Below are 18,935 nucleotides of genomic sequence, written 5' to 3'. Positions count from 1 at the left end.
GCGTCAATTGTGTCAAATTTATACGCCTAATTGCATACCTTTAGGCGTATTTAAATTTGACGATTTGGCGTATTTAAATACCATCCGTATTTAAAAATGCATACTTTTAGGCGTGTTAACAGTATAAAACTGCACTCTTTAAGCTTTGCTTACCGATAAATTAAATTTTTGATAGATATGTACAGGGTTTCCCACGATTTATTGGTTGGTTCCCACGATTTATTGGTGCGTTCCCACGATTTTTTGGTCATTTCCCATAATTTTTTGGTAGCAACCCACGATTTATTGGTCGGTTCCCAAATATTATTGGTCGGTTCCCAAATATTATTGGTCGTTTCCCAAATATTATTGGTCGGTTCCCAAATATAATATAATATAATACCGACCAATAATATTTGGGAAACGACCAATAATATTTGGGAACCGACCAATAATATTTGGGAACCGACCAATAAATCGTGGGTTGCTACCAAAAAATTATGGGAAATGACCAAAAAATCGTGGGAACGCACCAATAAATCGTGGGAACCAACCAATAAATCGTGGGAAACCCTGTAAAGACATCCTTTCATCTCACGGCTTATTACGATAGATTATTATGTGTTGCCGTTTTGCTCATTTTTACATTTTGCTTCAACTCTCCATTTCCAGGAAGATTATAATCCAAACAGAGCAACACATTAAAATTCTATATTCCTGCAACAAACATCGTGCCACTTTCCGCCTTATCGTGTGTTTTAACTTTCGATGCTCCAAGAAAACATGGACGATAATTTGCCCGCTTTGGCCAAAAGTTTGAGTTCAAAAGTTTTCATCTGCAATCATGTTCCTGTTTTGCGAGAACAACGCAAAAAAGCCAACCAACGCTGGGGAGCGATATTTCCCCTTCATAAACATGCAAATTGTTATCTCGATCGTTCGTTGCTATTGCTGTTCTTCTGCCAGAGCAGATGCAAAATATTTCTCCCCTTTTGTTTTCCATCTACCCCAGTTTTGATGCGTTTAGCCCGGGCGCGGAGTGGTGAACGTTCGCTGGCGCAAGCTACAGTTCGGTGTTTGATTTATTAGCTGCCCGAAAAAGTGGTCCCCCAGAACGAAGAGTATAGAGTCGCTTATTTATGTACCGCTTTTGGACTTGAGTTTTGCGTACCGTGGAGAAAAGGATGAGGATTGTAGAAAAAAGCCCAATTTCAAACCTCACTCCATTGCACGCCAAATATTTCTGCTAAACTTGTTTAGCAAAGTATTTTTATTCGAGGGAATAATGACGCGGTAAAAAGTTGAATGGTTGGAAAACGCGACAACAACACGAGTAATATACAATTTATTACCATCACAAGCTAGCCAGAATAGCCTTTATTACACCACTACAGTGTTGAGTGCATCAGACGATCAACAAACAAAACCGGCTATAGCTGTCAGTGTCATATTTGCCCAGAAAAAAACCCTCACCGAAAGCAGACAACTCGACTTGGATCGACTTCCGGAGCAAACACGCATGTGTGTACGCCCACAAGCACAAACAACACAGAACAGCAGCCCGTAGCAGGCGATCAGGATAACCATAGAGGACGGCACAAACGAGCAATCACACATTTGTCGGTTCGGTTGTCTGACGCTGACAGCGGAACCGAAAAATTGCTCATGTTCTGCCAGAAGTGCTTCCGCGCGCGCGACAGTTGTCCACAACCGAACAACCAGTTGAGTTTGACTGGCTGACTGTGTATGTGTGTGTGTGTGTGTCCATTGCCCAACAGCACCGACAACAGCACTCTAATTGATCCACTTTGGCCAAGTGCCTCGCTGATAGACGGAAAGACATGCGTCCTGTGTCCTTTGCACACTACAGGGGAATGGTATTGGCCCTGCCATTTCCTCCTAGCCTTCCGAGGTATCACTTTCGGCCGGTTTAGATGGTTTGTATTGGCGATTCGGACCCTGAAATGGTTGTTTACTAGTGAGTTGTATGAAGCTCGCGAGGGGTTTTTCATGGTTTATTGAATTAAGTTATAGTTTCATTCGAAAGATTGTACACACTCTACAGCTGTCTGAAGGCAGACTCATTCTATTAAAAGCACGTTACAATTACTTCGCCATTGCATCGCCCGACAATAGCTACACCATGCTCGCAGCAATGTACTGCTGCGAAACGAGCTGTTCCGTTGGCGAGCTTCCAGGCAGCCCGTACGGTGCGAGGGGTGCAGCATCGTTCAGCGTCATGTTAACATGTTCCAGGAAGTGGAATCACTAACATTCGGCCTCGCTCGCTGCTGAAAGCGAGCCAATTTCGTAGCTCGTTCGTTATCCCTCTCGGCACCGGCCACCGACTGGCCGGCGAAACTGATCGCATACACGCCTCCGGTTGGCATCGCTTCGTGTTGCTGGTTGCTGTTCGTACTGCTGACGCTCTTTCCTCCCTTAAAGGCAACTGTGTAACTTTCGATTGTGTCGAGGCGACGCGAGTCACCGTGCGGGGCAAGAAGTCACACAAGTTAACATTTCACTGCGTTGTTCGTTTGCGATGAGCATTGTTTCGGGTTGTGCTACGTTTCCTCGAGGCGCTACGTCAAACTCGCTCGCTGAAGTTGGGACGCGTTTCCTCGAGACCGGGCGTAGAAACGAGATGAGCTTCGGTGCGTTGGTATGGTGTCTTTTGTGCACCGTGCATCATTGTATAATGGCTTCAAGGATAGTGTAAAGGGAACTAGAGTGGGGTGTTTCCATCCCGTGAATCCAATCGATGCTCTCCACAATACAAGATTGCTTTCTGCCCAGTCCAGGGCGTATTGCGGGGGAAGTTGGTGAGATTTATTCACCACAAACGACATCTTAATTTCATCCAAAATTCCCTATTGAACCATGATTTTAGGAAGAAAAATGTTTCAAAACTAATGTAAACGCATACAAATGATGTAAAGTAATGTAAATTGCATAGTTGTAGGCGCATTTCTTATGAAATTGCATAATTTTAGGCGCATTTCGGTTGAAATCAATGAAAAACTTACTTCCGTGCATACTATTGTTAACAAATACAAAATTTACCATACATATATGCCCCAGGCTCTCTCCGGTCCGTCTAGTAAGAGATATTCAGAGTGAAACTATGAAATACTGTGCCAATCATCATAAAAGAATGTGACAACGTAATGTGACCACTTCGAATCGTCGACAGAGTGTATATGTGCTTACTGTGCCAGTGTCTACTTAAAGGCTGTCTAGCAGTAGCGATAAAATGTGAATAAGAATAACATACAGTCAACCTGCGCAAAAGAAAGCATGTGAGAAAGATGCAAAAATCGATGTTAATGGTGCTCGGGACTATCACTGCAGTGCCTACCGTGGTACAGCGTCCATTCCTCCCGTGCGTCCGTAATGGGTCTGGATTTACTGCGTGACCAGCATTACTTGCCGTCGCGCCGGATGCCACCAGTGAAAATCGTAGCCGTAATAAAAGCATCGTGTTGCGTGTCCGCGTGCCTCACGGGGGGCTCGTAGTTTGGGCGCGTGTTTAGTACGTACAGTAGTGGGTAGGGGGTAAGGGTAAGCGAGTATTAGCGACACGCGTACTGGTAGTGCCCACGCGACGACATGTTGGCCATGCACCATATGACACCGGTGGAAGTTACCCAAATCTCCAACCTGCACACGGTGAGTTTGAAGTCGGTTACTGTATTTTCCTGAGTATTGGAAGCACGTTCAAGATTTTCCAACACAGTTATAAACCTCAGAAGTACATAAACAAGTCAACAATACATTCTTACTGTCACCAGCGGTGATGATACAGCTGGCATTAATGAATAGGACAAGAAAACAATTGCATACGAGCTGCAAATACAGCTTGGAGTTTACAATTTGTAAATGCCTGACGGGGGCATCAGGGGTTGAGCAACTATGTTTGCCCTCTGATCCGGCAACCTTTCAAGCAAGGTAACAAACAACATGGGAATCTAATTAAAACTGCTCCTAGTCCTACCATCCTATCAACATCCATCACGCTCTGAAAGCTTTCCACACTCACACACACACACACCCACAAACACACACACATTGTATACAAACACTCGTCACCAACGAACGTGAACATTTTCCGAGATGTTAATGATGTTGTTGGGGTTTGGTGTTGGGATGTAGAAAAAACAAAAATAAAATCAAGTTCACTCATTTGGCAGTCCTGAAGAGCTGCCTACATTCGGGCGCAGCAGTGTTTCGGGTGCCATTCACAAGTTTGCATAGCCTAGTGTCGGGCGCACAACCGTTCAGCATTAGCGGTTTCATCTATTTTCATTAGTGTGTTGAGCTCGGGCTGATAAGCTCGGTGTGGGTAAACAAAATCTAGAATCCTTTTTTATGCGCACACTTACGAATTAATTTACAGCACATTCATCAACCTTTTTGTGAGATGTAGAGTTGAAAAAAGGTAGATGTAGTTTTTTTTTCTATTATAAAATCGTCCCTGGAATTACCTTTTCATATCATTCCATCCCACTACACCTGCTGTCTTATCTTAATCGACAATGTTGAAACAACATGGAAACAGGACAAATCACTTTGGTTTTTAGCTTTACCTTCGTGGAACTGAAATTTATTTTTAAACAAGCGTAGGTCAATCAATGTGGAGCAAAAGTGACAGCAACTCGCTTTAAGTTTTGCGTCACAACATTGGATACTTAAAACGCCTAAAATTAGGCTTGCTTGATGACATAACCTCCTATATGTGTGTTTTACGGGCAGTATGCATATGTAAGTAAAAGTAGTAAAAATCGTTTTGTTAACAACTAAGAAGAACAAACATAAATTTCACTATTGATATGGTCTTTATGCAGCATAAAATATTACCAATTCTCGTCCTGCTATGAAAAACAAATATGGTTTTGGTTTTACACAAAACATCGAAATATTCATTAGAAAAACGGTTTCTTCTTTATACTTTGATTCCTTAACATTTTGCTAGCCTTTAACATATTCCCCATCCACAACAGGTGGAAGCCCAAACACACACACCCCCATGCACACCGATGCGGGAGCTGTGAGAAGCATTTTAATTAAACTTTGGAACCTTCTGGTGCGCTGAGACTAACCCACCTATTATTTGTGCCCATGCTGTGCCCCATTACGACATAAAGGAACAGGCGGTGGCATACGACTACTACACATTTTACTACATGCATGAATTTCACTGTCTGCACAATTCGGGTGCATTGCGGAATGTGATCAGGGAGGGGAGAAGGATACTGTACGTGTGAGTGCGCAAACGATCGCTGTGGGTTAGAGGTTTTGGCTTAAGCAATTAGAATAATTAAAATGGTCCAAACCGGAACCCACAGGCTGTGAAGGTTGCGGCGGTTTTAAAAGGTTGAAAAGTAGGTAAAAACATTTCGTTATTTCAGCTTTTAGTAGAGAAATCTAACGGAAAAAGAAATCTTTTTCGAGTGAAAAAAACTTGTCGTAAACTCCAGCAAAGTTTACTTTGCCATCACATACATCACAAGCTTTTATGTAAATTATTCGTTTAGAGCAGGGAGAGAAGACGACTATTAGTTTCTGCTGAATAATTATCAGCGTTCAGCGTTTGCCATGACCTACCCACTGCGTGTTTCGAATTTTGGCGGCGTCTGTCTGCTCGTGGCGTTTATTATGTAAATTGTTTAATTTAGTATCCTTTGACCCGTGGTAATACGGCGCTCCCTTACATCTCTCTCCCTCTCTCTTTATCCAAGGGGTGATTTCACGAGCCGACGAGAGGGTGAATTAATTTAGGTCCCGGCTCGCTAGACGCACAATTTATCGCCCCGCGGAGATCCAGACAGTACATCGGCCGTAAAATCGATATCGATCGATTAGCAGAGCGTGCCCCGGGTTGTGGCCGGCAGGTTGACCGGAAGGTTTATTACCCTACCCGAACGGATCAACACCAAACACCGCCAAATGTAAGCCGGCTAGTGTATTGGAAATAAGCTGGCTGAGCTGGCTTACCGTGCGATATTTAGATACGATTAAACGTGTGCGAGCGAGCATTATGTGTGTGCACGAAATTGAACCTCATTGGGTCAAAAATGGAATCAAGCAACATAGAGCCGCTCCTGTTTGATTGCCGTGACATATTGCGAGTCACGCATCACGAGGTTCATACAGCGTACAACTACATTTGTGATCTACTCGCTGGTTGTAAGTTATGAATATTAATAAACTTACCCGCCGCAGATCGAAATAGTAGCGAAACCATCTTCCCTAGAAGCGTCCATCGAACTGTCGGACGTAGGTCTCGGTATCGAATTCATTCCATTCCGTCTTCTCCATCCCCTTATCAAACCCATGCAACCGTTTCCAGTATGGCTCGGAACGACACAATGGCCGCTTCGTCGTGGAATTAAATTCACCAGCGCATGTAAACGGCACGAGCGCTACAGATAGAATTTTAATGAGTTTCTAGGCCGGAAACGCTCCCACGGTGTGGGTGGGTGTGTGGTGTCACGTTTGGTTGTTTGAGTTGCCGCTAGTATCGCTCACTGCTGCTGGTGCAAATTATTAATATATTATTCAGGGCCTACGGGAAAGCGAAGCGCCCACTGGGGTTGGCACGCTTCAAAGTTGTACGGATGCGCACCCGGAGCTTTACGTTTTTCGTATGCATTTTGCAACGGAGATGAACCTGGGGAGGAGTTGATTTTTCTGGTGCAGGTGTACGGATGCTGCGGGCGTTACACCGGCTGGTAGAGTCGTATATTGGAGCGATACGATTGTTCAACCGAAATAGTGCAGCAAACACATGGGAAATGGAACTGTCCCGTAGCAATAACCATACCGTTGATATGTCTAGCACATGAGTTATTGTTTCTGGAGAAGAGCTGGAAGCAGCTGTCTACAGGAAAGCTTTAGTTGGTTTACATGATGCCAAAATGTATCACAAACCGACAGCTGTGGTTACATTGAACTCGTAAAATGTATTCAAACTATCGTTTTGTCATAAATGTGATATATTAGCCTAAAAGTATGCAATCCGCTTGGCGTTTAAGTCTTGTTAAGTCCTCAAGCACCTATTTTAGCTTTCCCAGTGCAGACAAGTTATTTATCATTTTCAACCCGATCCGTTTTGATCGTTTATGCTTACCTTGTGAGCCATTGTTAGAGCCATTTTCTTCCTGACTAATACCCAAAGCATGACAGTCTGGTAAAATTCTGCATCTCATATTCACCGTCTAGCAAAGCGACCTTAAAACCACAACTGCAAGGCACTGCATGTCTGGCACGCTTTAGACGCATTTTCGAGCAGCATTAATATTCAAAAGGCATCCTGTAGGATGCATGTTTCCAGTGCCAGGTGAAATACTGTAAGAAGGAAGCATTTAAGGGGATGCTTGCTTGCTTATGCGCTTAGCATGAAAATGAGCTTTTGTCTACTGTAGCAACCGCACATGTAACATGCTTAGCTCAAGGTGTGTAAACTAAGAATGTAACCAAACCAGATGAAGCGTTTTAGTCACCGAACTGTAAATCCTGCTGGTGTGTTGAAGGTGTAGGCAGAATATTTTAGAGGAACTTTAATTCAAAGTATCTGCCTTTTCAACATGAACAAGATGTACCTTTAAAGGCCCAGTACCAAGCTAACTTTAATACAACCTCGTGCCTTCCTTTTTGCATTCTCTCCTTGCAGCTCATCCTGGAAATCAACAGTGAGGTGGCACTATTTCGCGACCTGCTCATACACGTCGGCCAATCGAGGGACTGTCCGGAGCTGCGGGAGAAGATCCGAAAACTTCGCCGATCCTGCGTCGAGGCCTGCAAGCATACCGCCGCCCTGATACTGCCCCAAATACGAACGTAAGTGTGTCACTGCATCCGGAGTTGTGGTGGAATTGTATCACTTATCCTCTACTTTACGCAAACATTTCACAAAAACTTACTCCATCATGTCACAAGCAAGAGGAAAAGGGAGTATGTTAACACTTTTATCCAACATTCGTGTGGCATTTCGGGCGATATGATCTGCAATACGATACGTACGATAGCAGTCGTGCGAGTCCACTACACTCTCGACTCGACCCCGAGAGCAGGAAGTTGTTAGATGCGAGTGGATGCTTTGCTACCATCTTTCGGCACCAAGGCTAATGTACTCCACATCCAGCTCCTGCACAAACACATGCTTTCCGTTTGGAGGAACTAGCAAGGATCTTGCAAGGAAAAGTGAAAAAGTTTATTTTCATATCATGCTGGCCGGCCCCGGAAAGCGTTCACGGTGAGCGCAAGCAAGCGAGCGAACTAACGAGATGCAAACAAGGCCCCCTTGCTCCCGGTGGGTGTAAAGCGGCCGGAAGTTGTTTTCTCGAATGGGCCGGTTGGAAATTGTCCTGTGCCAGTTTAAATATTTACCCAGCGAGCGAGCGCGCACGCGACCAACCGAGGGTGTCACCGAGCGGTCTGACCGGTTGTGTTGTAAGGAGCAGTACTTAAGGTACTTCGGCCCGAAAGGAGCTTACTGTTGGCGGTGAAGTGTTTGTAAAGTTGGCTCACCGTCTAAGAATGGGACTACCATTTGTAAGACACCCCGAAAGCAATAGACCTGTTTGGTGAAGAGCGGTATTGTTTTGCTTGTTTCCAGTGGTTGCAGTTAAAGAAAGTGTGCTTTTTGTTCGAAAAAATGTACTAACGAGCTACTTCATATTATGGGGCTGTAAGATGAGAAACCAAAACTTCTGTATGACGATACCGTCAAATCATAATATTTGATATTTTGCAAAAGAATGCTGTATACTTTTAATCATCGTTTGAAGCGTTTTTACGTTCTGCGATATCGCCTAAATGTATGCAATATATATGCAGAAATATTTAAACCATTTCCTACCTACACCCAACCGCCTGAGAGTATGCAATTTGGTATACTTTTTTGTAGACTTCTTGATCGACTTGGCGGACAATTTAACTCAACTTCAAACCGAGGAGAAACAAATCTCTACAAAAACAAATAAAAAAACCATGAACCAGAACAAGAATAAGACGATTATGAAAGTTTTTTCATTATCTGTGAGAAAGCTGAAGAAATACATAATCACACCTCTTTCCCCGGCATGCTCATAACGAGCCTTTCTATTCGAGCCGATCTCTAAGCGACAAATGTCGAGCGAGCAGCACTGTTCCCATTGTGGGTTGCAATTTATCAACTTTGACAGCAAGTGGCGTTAATCTTTCAATGCAATTGACAGTCAGCCGGGGCGTTAAACCACCGTCTAAGGCTTCGCGGGCAATTCATTCGCTAAGCTATCCGGACTCCGGCAACAGATTTTAAATAAATCCTCACCCAGAATGCGAAGAATAAACCACCGGGTAGAAAGTAGAGAAAGAGGCAAAATAAACACGAATCACGATTGCTGGAGCAGCAACAGCAGCAACACACTTTCGCCAGCAGCGCAAAAGTAATGAACTCTGTCAGACTGGCTGTCTGCCGTTTCCTCCGGCCCACCGGTCACTACCGAGCCGGGACCATCATAATCTGTTCCGCGCTGGGAAAGAAAATAATAAACAACGGAGTTTCAAAATTTATGCAATTTATTTCATTTCCCGTTCCTGTCACGTACGGCGCTGGTGGTTTCTTTTTAGTGTGTGAGTGTTTGTTTTTTGTGTTTTTTGGCGGTGCTCTCTACTATTCTCTGTGTCGGTACGAGTTTTTGCACGTTTGCTCTTAAGCTTTTGGGCAGTGCTGAAGGCATGGCATACGCTGCATTGTCCTGTTCTATGCGTTTTCAGAACATACAGCGGGGTGGGTGCGATAATGGAATTGGACATGACTGCAGTGATGGCACTTCTTGCGAAAGTATGAAACAGCTTTCGTATGCTTTGAGTGTTTTTTTTTAAATTAAATATAAAGTGTTCTCACTGCCGTTATTCTAATAAACAAGGAGCACATAAACCTTTGCACAACCGCTTTTGCAATTATTCTAAGTTTAAAACGTTATTTAAGGATATTTTTAATGCGATTTCTTTATTTTTTCTAGATAAAATGGCACAAATTATTGCACTACCACCATTTGTCCTGCATTATTAGTTTTTGTTATAAATGCAGCATAATCCTACATTAACAGCTTACCCTCCAACATCCATACACACCAGTAAGAGTCTACAGAAGAGCGAAAATATCTTAAGGCTATAATCAGTTTCCTTTTGTGAGCGTGAACAATCATTCATGAGATCAGTTTTGAAAGGAATAGTCGCATTCCTCACGTGACTAGCATCATACCATCGCTTTAAAATCCAGCTTTCGGCACGTTCGGGACGTTCGGGATTGCCTCGGCATGGTAGAAGATAATCTATTCAAAAGCAGATTTGCCTTTCGGCACAATCGTCGGATAATCTTTCTGCCTTCCTTTCACAACCACACTCGGCCCACAGCAAGGCCGATGGAAATCAGCACGACAGCCACTGGCGGGGTTTGCCGGAATCAAACGGCTTTGATAGTGAAGCGTAATCTTAAGATCGTGTCGGGAAAGTGACACTATTTGAGGCATTTTCTTTTGGGACGACTGTAGTGCAAACGTTAACTATGACATTATGAAGTTTAATTGATTCGCACACCCAGTCCAAACGGTACACAATAGCGACAGTAGATCGTGATAAACTTTTCAACTGCTATATTCGTCTACACAAGACAGCTCTTGTATCAAAACTGAGTCCATCATACAAAAAGATCTCAAGGCAGTAAATTTTACACGCTTTCTCACGGACAGAGCCCCACTTGACAGTGCCCGGCAAGTGTGCTGTATTAAAATATGGATAAAACAACGTCTGCCGTCTCTGCAAACTAGCACGGAAACACTTTTCACGGACCACCAGTCCGCAAGCTGAACTACATGGAATGTGCAATCTATTTTTTGTATGCTACCATAAGCATGAACATGATCGCGAGTGAACCGGTGCAGCTGCTTGGTGCTCCCAACTGTAAAAGCAAATTCTTAATCCTATTCCGGCCGATTGCTCCCAGCAATATCAACAACTACAACAGCAAAAAGGAAGGCTAGGAAAGTTTGATTTATTGAGACACTGGTAGTGAATGGGCGACAAGGGACGCTACCGTTCACTGCAGATGACACTCGCAAAACAAGAAGCAAGGGCTCAGCTGCCGGCTCTACGTGCTGCACCGATTGCAACAAATCATCCGAGAAAGGGATGCCTTGGCTCGGTGAGGTGCTAATGTTCCCTAACCGTCCGCGAAGGGTTTATGGGTTTGCATTATTTTAAAGCGGAAATGTATTTTTATGTAGCTTATTTTTTGCTATCAAACATTCATCATTTTTATTGAGTCATTTTATCAACTATATTGTTTTCAGTTTTATCTTCATGACGTCCATTAAAGCAGTTAACTTCGAATTAGGTGTTTTTATTGTTTTGATGCCGAGCAAAGCGCTACAGCCTTAAAGTATGCAATTCGAAGTAAAAACAAAAAAACGCCTAAAGATGTGCCATTTTGATTCGAAACATTCCAAGCGGTCTTTGATGAACGATTTATCGATTCTTGTAAAGAATTGTTTGTCATTTAAACAAAGCCACCCCAAAGCAACCAAACATTATCATGTTTCATCGTAATTCACGGCCACCCGGTTAACAGTGGCAGGAGCAGACAAACGAACAAGCCACGAAGTAATCAACCACCACACGCGTGCCACATCATCACTAACCGCAACGGATGACGAAACTAATGACGAGACAGCCGCTGCTGACAGGCGGCTGTTAGTCCTGACAAACCCGATAATTGTGTATCGCTCTCGGTTTTGACGCGACACGTGCTGCCGGTCGTGTGGTCGGAGGCCGGTGGGCTTTGTTTGCGCGTACGAGACAAGAAAGCTTTAATCACCGCTGACTAATTAACTTTCAGCTTAGTTTTCAGTTTACAAAAGCAGTGTAATATTAATAAGAGAAGGTGAAAATGGCTAGCAGCATACTTGTTTAAGCATTATTAATGTTTTTCCTTTGCTGATTACAAAGTGTGGGTAATTTTCATCATGTGGAACGATTTTTCACTGCGGAACCTTCCTAAACGGGCACCTCAATCTGTGCATGATTGCGTGGTAAGTTGCGTTTCAAGATTTGAAAACAAACTTCACCAATATACTCCGAAAGGTACAAACATTAATTTCCATTCTCCATCACGATCGATCCCTTCGTACCGGGTGCTTCCGCCCCATCCCAAAACTTTTGCACGAGCGAATGTATAGTCTAGAAATTTATCAGCTATTTTACAGCCCCCTCTTGACAAGGGGGATGATACGCTTTCGTAAAATCTACTCCTAGTTTCCGAAGCAGCCATAGCACATGACGAGGGTACTTTTGGGCAAGTGCGCGCCGCACTCAGGCACGAAAGAAAAAGTAAAACTTACCTCATAGCGGTACGGCAAGCAACTTCGGCAAGCAGCCATTTTTGCCACTCATCCTAAAAGTATGCAATACGGGCGACACATGATACAGCCCCCGGTGCTCGCCCTGCCTTGTGAAAACGCTGCCACACGCGCTGTACCGCGCTTAATGAAGTACATTAATTATGAACGTCTTCGGTGTGTTTTATCTGTGTGCGATACCTGTACGTTTGCATTGACGCCGCTACGCCGTAGCAGCATCCTGCTAATGCCTCGTAAATTCTTAAGCTTACCGGTAAATTGTTTTTCGAAACCGTGCCTGACGTACACACGCTCGCACGCGCGCAAGCAGGACAATAAATTACCGTTCCGTGTGCGCCCGCGCGACTTTGACAAACAGCCACAAGTCGGCACCAGGTAACGGAGATAATCAAATCAATTCGCCCCGTCAGCGAATGCGTGGTGATTTAAAGTAACGCTACAAAAAGGCAGGCGAGAAATGATAACAAGCCACGCGGCAAACACTTGGCGAAGGGAAAGGCAGATAAGTATGATTTTGTTTAAAAAATTCACAGCACGACCGAATGTAAACTGCTGCGCTTTATCTCGAGCCCGCTCTGCCCTTTACCCAGCTGGTGGATTGGCATCGTGATTGTCTTCGATCTGTTACGCGTGTTTTCGCTAACCTAATCAATGCGCTTCCGCCCAATCACAGGGCCAAGGCGGGGCGGGTACAAAATTCTAATCAATTTTTTTTTCGAAATAACACCAGCAAAACATGCTTCATCAAACGTGATCGGTCGTGCGTCGCTGCCATGCACTTCCTGTCTGCCGTGGTGAGTGATTTTGAGCTGAAAATAAAACCCTTCAGCCAACCGAGAGAAAAAAAGGCAACTTACATACCGTATCGGCAGCACCGAAAGCCATCCGAGCGTATAATTCAAACAGCTGGTAGGGTGAGGAACCAAAAATCACATGCTGCTCGTTCGTTCTTGGGGTAGCGTATTTTGGAAAGTTTCTTTATGTTATTTTTTTCAAGAATGCTGAAAAGTCGATCTCATTTACGCCCATGAGTGGCTGCACACTGCTTGCTCCTAGCAGCATGCCGGGCACCGTGCTGGGAATGGGAAATTGATTGGTTAGACTGTTTTCCTATCTCTGGCGTTTGTGATTCTTCAATTCCTGGCAGTTGAAGCAAGAGCAGATTAAAAAAAAAGGCAAGAGAATCAATGTGCTCGCACCGGCAAACGAATCGATTGGAGGAGGTTGAAAATAGGTGAGCTGGAACCTGCTATCGAGCGTACGATGCGTTCCGCATCACCCGGCAAGCGATGATATTGTTTTCCCCTTTTATCATACCACCCGGGTGGCAACCGATCATTACCGGAACGGTGCTGATAGGCTCCGGCAGCATACGGCCGGCGCTCTTGATTGAAGATTTTTCCCGCTTGTTTCCCGCTGCTGCCAGCTGCCCGCCTTGCGTGAGCAAAAGGGAATTCCCCCCTGTGCTATATCGTTGCGTGATGGAGACGCACGATACTTTACTGCCGCTTACTCCCATGGAGACGCACGGTCGCTGACGCGCAAAACGTGCCCCAGTCGCACCAGGTAAAAAAGGCACGCTTGTGCTCATTAACGTTTTCAGAGTGCCGGGTTTTTTTTCTTCCTCTTCTCCCTGTTCCAAGAGGAATCATGATGCTATCGAGATTGAGTATTCAATTAAAGCACTGTCTGGGTGGTACCACCCGCACGCGGATGGAAAATCATTTCTACGCAGCGGTATAGCACAATTGGGTGGAATTTTACAAATGAATTACAGTATGCAAATTAAGCGCATTTGAACGGTCGTTGCAGTAGCTTTAACTAGCTTGTGTTAAGTGTCGCTAACAGCCAACGTTATGGGACAGTTTTGCAAACCATCTAAATAATCATCTATTTACAATAATGAATCAAATGCGTGAACGTTGGTGATGGTACTTAATGAAGCAGTAAATTGCTTTTTCCCCCGCTAAGTGCAAATGTGCAGTGCAATTAATGTGGTTGTTTAATTGCATCTATTATCATTAAGCAATCAGTTTGTTTTTTGTTGCTTTTTTTGCTCAATGCAATCACTTAATTATGTGGTTTTAAGCGCATTATATTTATTTACTGGGAAAATGTGTGTTTTATTACGGTTCAAACAAACCTTTCAGACAATTTACAGATCTGCTACTAATTGAGATGGCAAATCACACATTGCAAAGCTTATAATGAATTACATGTTTCAAATAAAAAGTATATTTTAATAAGATTGGATTCAGATGGAAATTAACTTAAATTGAAGCCATGTTTATTTGATAAATATTTATATTTAATTCTTATAAATTATTTAATGTGCTAGGTAATAGTAGGTGAGGAATTTAAATGCTAGATGCTCAAAAACAAATTTAAAATATGAGTGCTCTGCACCATACCAGCCGTTACCCGTTGGCTGTGCAAATGTTTCTCGGTAATCAGCAAACATGACTTAACACAAACAGAAACTTTCACCCCGTTTTGCAAGAAACAACACTTTCCCCGCATTTCACTCCCGTTGCTCCATTCCGCTCAAGACGTTCTCGAAATGGAAAGAGCATGTCTGCCTTGCTAAAGAACATGCACTAAGTGAAAGAACCTTGTTTCGGAAAAGGTTTACTCCTGAGACTTCCCAAGATTTTACGTGCCCTTGCCCGGACTTCGTAGAGCAGCAGTAGCAGCAGCAGCACCAGCAGCCTAATAAACACTGGACATTATCACAACCCCGAGACACGCCCAAACACACACACACACAGACACGTTGCCAAGTAAACAAATGTCAAAAGTATAGCTGAAGGTGATGTTGTTGCTCCTTCTTATTTGGGGAGGCGCTTTCTGGTGAGAACATAACATGGTTGCGTTTCGCACGAGCATACGCAACGGGGGAAAAAAGGGACGTTAGCGCACGGTTCGTAACGAGCAGACAAATCCCAGGACCATTAACGCAAACGATGTGACCGAGCTGCCCCTTGAAATGATTATCATCATCGTGTTTGACCACCTTCTTGTACACACACACTCTCTCTCTCTCTCTCTCTCTCTGTATCTTGTGCAGAGCTGGAGCTATATTAATTATATTAATTAATTGGCTAAGTTGTACAATGCGATTAGCTGCGCAAACTGGTTGGCCTGTTACTTGTTTCATTTACTTGTAAAAAGTTACGATCTTCCTCTCTTGTTCTAACCATAAGATCGTTCCGTTAGAACGGACTTGACCAATCGATAATAAACTCACTGTGCCTTGGGGTGCTTCTGAACTATGACACCACCGACCGATCCGATGCACCGTGCCTGCTGTAAATGGCGCATGTTTGTTCGCAATGGTTGGCCCTTAAATCGCACGCTTTGTAAGCTGATGTGACCGTAACCCAATTACGATGCCAACCGGATGCTTAAAGGAAGTTCACCTCCCCTATTCAGCTGCTGCCAACCACGGTTTAACTGAGCCGTACGTTGGCCGAGCAGTCTCATCTTTAACCCGCGCGTTTCGAGCGCTTTACCACAGCCCAGCCGATGATAATCATGTACGTGATGTAGTGCAGCCACAAACAGTGCCACAGTAATGGCCGTCGCTAGGTGGTTGTGCGCGTTGCAGTGGAGATAAAATTGGAGCACTGCCAGCGGAAAACTGTGTCAATGTAGCGTAGCGGAGGAAGAAATCCTCACACCCACGGGACAGTAAAAAAACAGTGTGCTGTATATGAGAATGTTTTAAACTACGATTTTACTGCTTCGTTGATGGGAGCTTTCCTCAATTTCATCTCTGCTGACAGCGCTCATTAATTGATCGATATAGTTTTTTCTCTCTCTCTCGCTAGCTCTTTTTTTGCGTCAACATAATTGATCACTTTAATGTGATAGAATCACCGTGGAACCTTTACACAGACGTATAAGTTAGTGGTGGGAACTCGGACTTTGAACTACCCGGTTCCGATAACATTTTCGCAATCAATTCCAGTTTCATTCCATTTTGGATTCCGATGTCGGAGTCGATTCGTCAGCAGACTCCGATTCAGATTCCGGAGATAATTTCAATTCCGTTTTGGGAATCAATTTTGGTGTCAATTCAAGTTCTGGAATCGATTGCGATGCCGGAGCCAATTCCGGAGTTGAATCCGATTCCGGAATTGATTCTGGAGTCAGAATCGGCTCTGGAATCGGAATTGGTCCGTTAGTTGTAATCAACTCCGAAATCGAAATAAGAAGTCGCCGAAATCCCACAAACTCCATGAGAATGGATCTTTTACAAATAAATTTGGGTTCTTGGCGGCTATCGATACAATCGTAGCTGCATAGGAGCCTATACTCATGGAGGCACCAAAACTGAATTCTATTCCGGAGCTGACTCCAGAACCGGTTCCTAAACCAATTCGGATACCTGAGCCAATTCCGATTCCAGCATCGATTCCAATTCCAAAGCCATCTCCGGAACCGATTTTGGAAACTGATTGCGGAGCTACTATCCGGAATTGATTCCATAAAAAATCGGATTCGATTCCGACCCAAACTTCACTTTCCCATCACTAGTACACATACAAAAGCGAAGAAAAATCGATACCCTCCCAATAACCATTTGAAAGCTTCATGACAGTGTTCTTTTCGTCCTTTTTTCTCATCCTCCTCCCCCCAATAGCGCCATCGCCGAGGGTATCCTGACCGATAACCCGCACCTGGTGCTGCTGTTCTACCTTGCTCAACTATTTCTAAGAGAATTAATCAAAAGCCACCGACTGGTGCAGGTAATACCGATGGACATGTCCGGCTATTACGGTAAGTTCGTTGACCTATATCCTTTCCCCTCCGCTTCAAAACGATGGTGCGGTGATGCTGTTGCCCCCGTCGCGCCTAACCAAGCTTATCTTCTCCCACGCAGAGAACCGGGCCGGCCCGTCCAATCTGGGCAATGTGATAAGTCAGATACTGCTCTGCAAGCAAATTACGCCCGACTTCAACCAGGAGGAGCTGTGCAGCATTACGAAGGACTCGCAGGAGATCGCCCGAATACTGCAGGAGCTGCAGGAGTTTATGCCGCAGCAGGAAAACTACCTGGGTAGGTACAGTCGGGGGCGATCGATCACCTGGTCACACTGAAAGATGTGAAATGGTCGTTCGGTTTTTGTGGTACTTTTTGTGGTTTCTGTTTGCCTTGATTTGGAACACATTCATCAAGCGTTTGGGAAAATGTCAAAACCATGTGGGAAGCTTTGAACCACCCCTTTCCCTCAAATGCAGCATCTGCATGTTCATTGTTTTTGAACCCCGTTGTTGAGAGGGTGCGTCATTTCGCCACCTCTTGCACGAGCACTCTCGTTGGCGCCTAAAAGTATGCACTACCACAAACAGTGCATCACTTTTAAACAACCACACAAACACACACTGTCATTGCGTGCTTTTCCTTCGTACCCGGAAAGCCTTTCGTAGCCGGGGCCATGATTGACTCATTTTATTCGATACCGATGGCCATCCCTTGCGTGATTCCCCAAACACCTCACCTCACCTGTTTTTTCCAGAGCGAACCATTGCCCTGACGACCGAAATCAACGGACCCTGGCCGGCGAAGCGACGGCGTGGATCATTATACAAAAACATGGGCCTGCTGTGCTGCGTCTCTCGGCCCAACTACCTATGAATGCGGACGTCACTGCGGCCGAGTGTGCCGTGGACTGATCCGTTCGATCAGCCAGCCGCACAATGCATCATCGCCCTCCCAAGAGCGTAACCGCAACCGCGTAACTCCCCCTCGCCCCCGGCAGTGCACAACAATAAAAAGGGCCGCTTCTCCCCCCACCCCTTGTCGCCCGCGAATCGAAAACCCACCGACCCTGAACCAGGCAGAAATGGCAGGAAATGTACCCGTGGCGTTGATTTCATCATCAACGGTATGGATCACTCCGCATCACAGTGTCATCGATGGATCGAGCGCGCTCGAAAAGCGTTGACCGGACGTGGCTGGGTTCGTGCAAAACTTGAAATTTCGTATTGGTACGGCCCCGTAGCGTGGCCGGGGAAAGTAGAGCATCGTTGCTCACTCGCCAGTAAGCTTGCCTGAGAAGGAAGCTGGATGGATAACGGCAGCCCGCGGTAGGATATCGCTTCCGGGCTCCGTTTTTCGGTTAACGATAACCACAGCCAGTGTGTGTGTGTGTGTGTGTGTGAGTATGTATGAAAGAAATAGAACAAATGTGCGAGGGAATGATGATGTGAAAGGCTGCACAAAAAACGCTGCAGCCTAGAGAAGCCAGCGAGACTAAAATAGATGCGATGGACAGCGATGGCGAAGTGCAGATGCATCCTGCACTGCTTGATACATTGCGGCAATAAAAAAGAGGGTGCATCGGACTGTAACGGAAGCGCAGCAGGGGGCACCAATGCACCAACGGAACGAACATACACACGGACAGACACTCTTGCACTGCGAAGGAAACTTTACCGTAGGCAGCAGGCAGCGAGCGAGCAATGCGCGAAATAATGCCATGTGAGACTAACGTGCTGAAAGGGAACTTTATTTTTGGCTTCATTTTTTTTGTAAGTTGCCCGATGGTG

General features: G+C 44.8%; 1 protein-coding gene across 2 annotated transcripts in view; it reads left to right on the top strand.

The window, feature by feature from the left end:
• Positions 1-18,553, top strand: part of LOC120958171 (uncharacterized) — a 44,510-nt gene extending 25,957 nt beyond the window's left edge. The window contains exons 2-6 of one of the 2 annotated variants that reach the window (XM_040380775.2): positions 3,061-3,648; positions 7,652-7,818; positions 17,026-17,162; positions 17,266-17,442; positions 17,903-18,553. In XM_040380775.2, the coding sequence (XP_040236709.1) occupies positions 3,589-3,648; positions 7,652-7,818; positions 17,026-17,162; positions 17,266-17,442; positions 17,903-18,021 (660 nt within the window). In that variant the 5' untranslated portion in view covers positions 3,061-3,588 and the 3' untranslated portion in view covers positions 18,022-18,553. The remainder of the gene's footprint in view (positions 1-3,060; positions 3,649-7,651; positions 7,819-17,025; positions 17,163-17,265; positions 17,443-17,902) is intronic. The other variant, XM_049608768.1, reaches the window with a different exon arrangement.
• Positions 18,554-18,935: the final 382 nt, after the last annotated feature.

The sequence above is a fragment of the Anopheles coluzzii genome, chromosome 3 (genome assembly GCF_943734685.1).
Source record: "Anopheles coluzzii chromosome 3, AcolN3, whole genome shotgun sequence".
Classification (NCBI taxonomy): domain Eukaryota; kingdom Metazoa; phylum Arthropoda; class Insecta; order Diptera; family Culicidae; genus Anopheles; species Anopheles coluzzii.
This window is presented reverse-complemented; position numbering and strand designations above follow the sequence as displayed.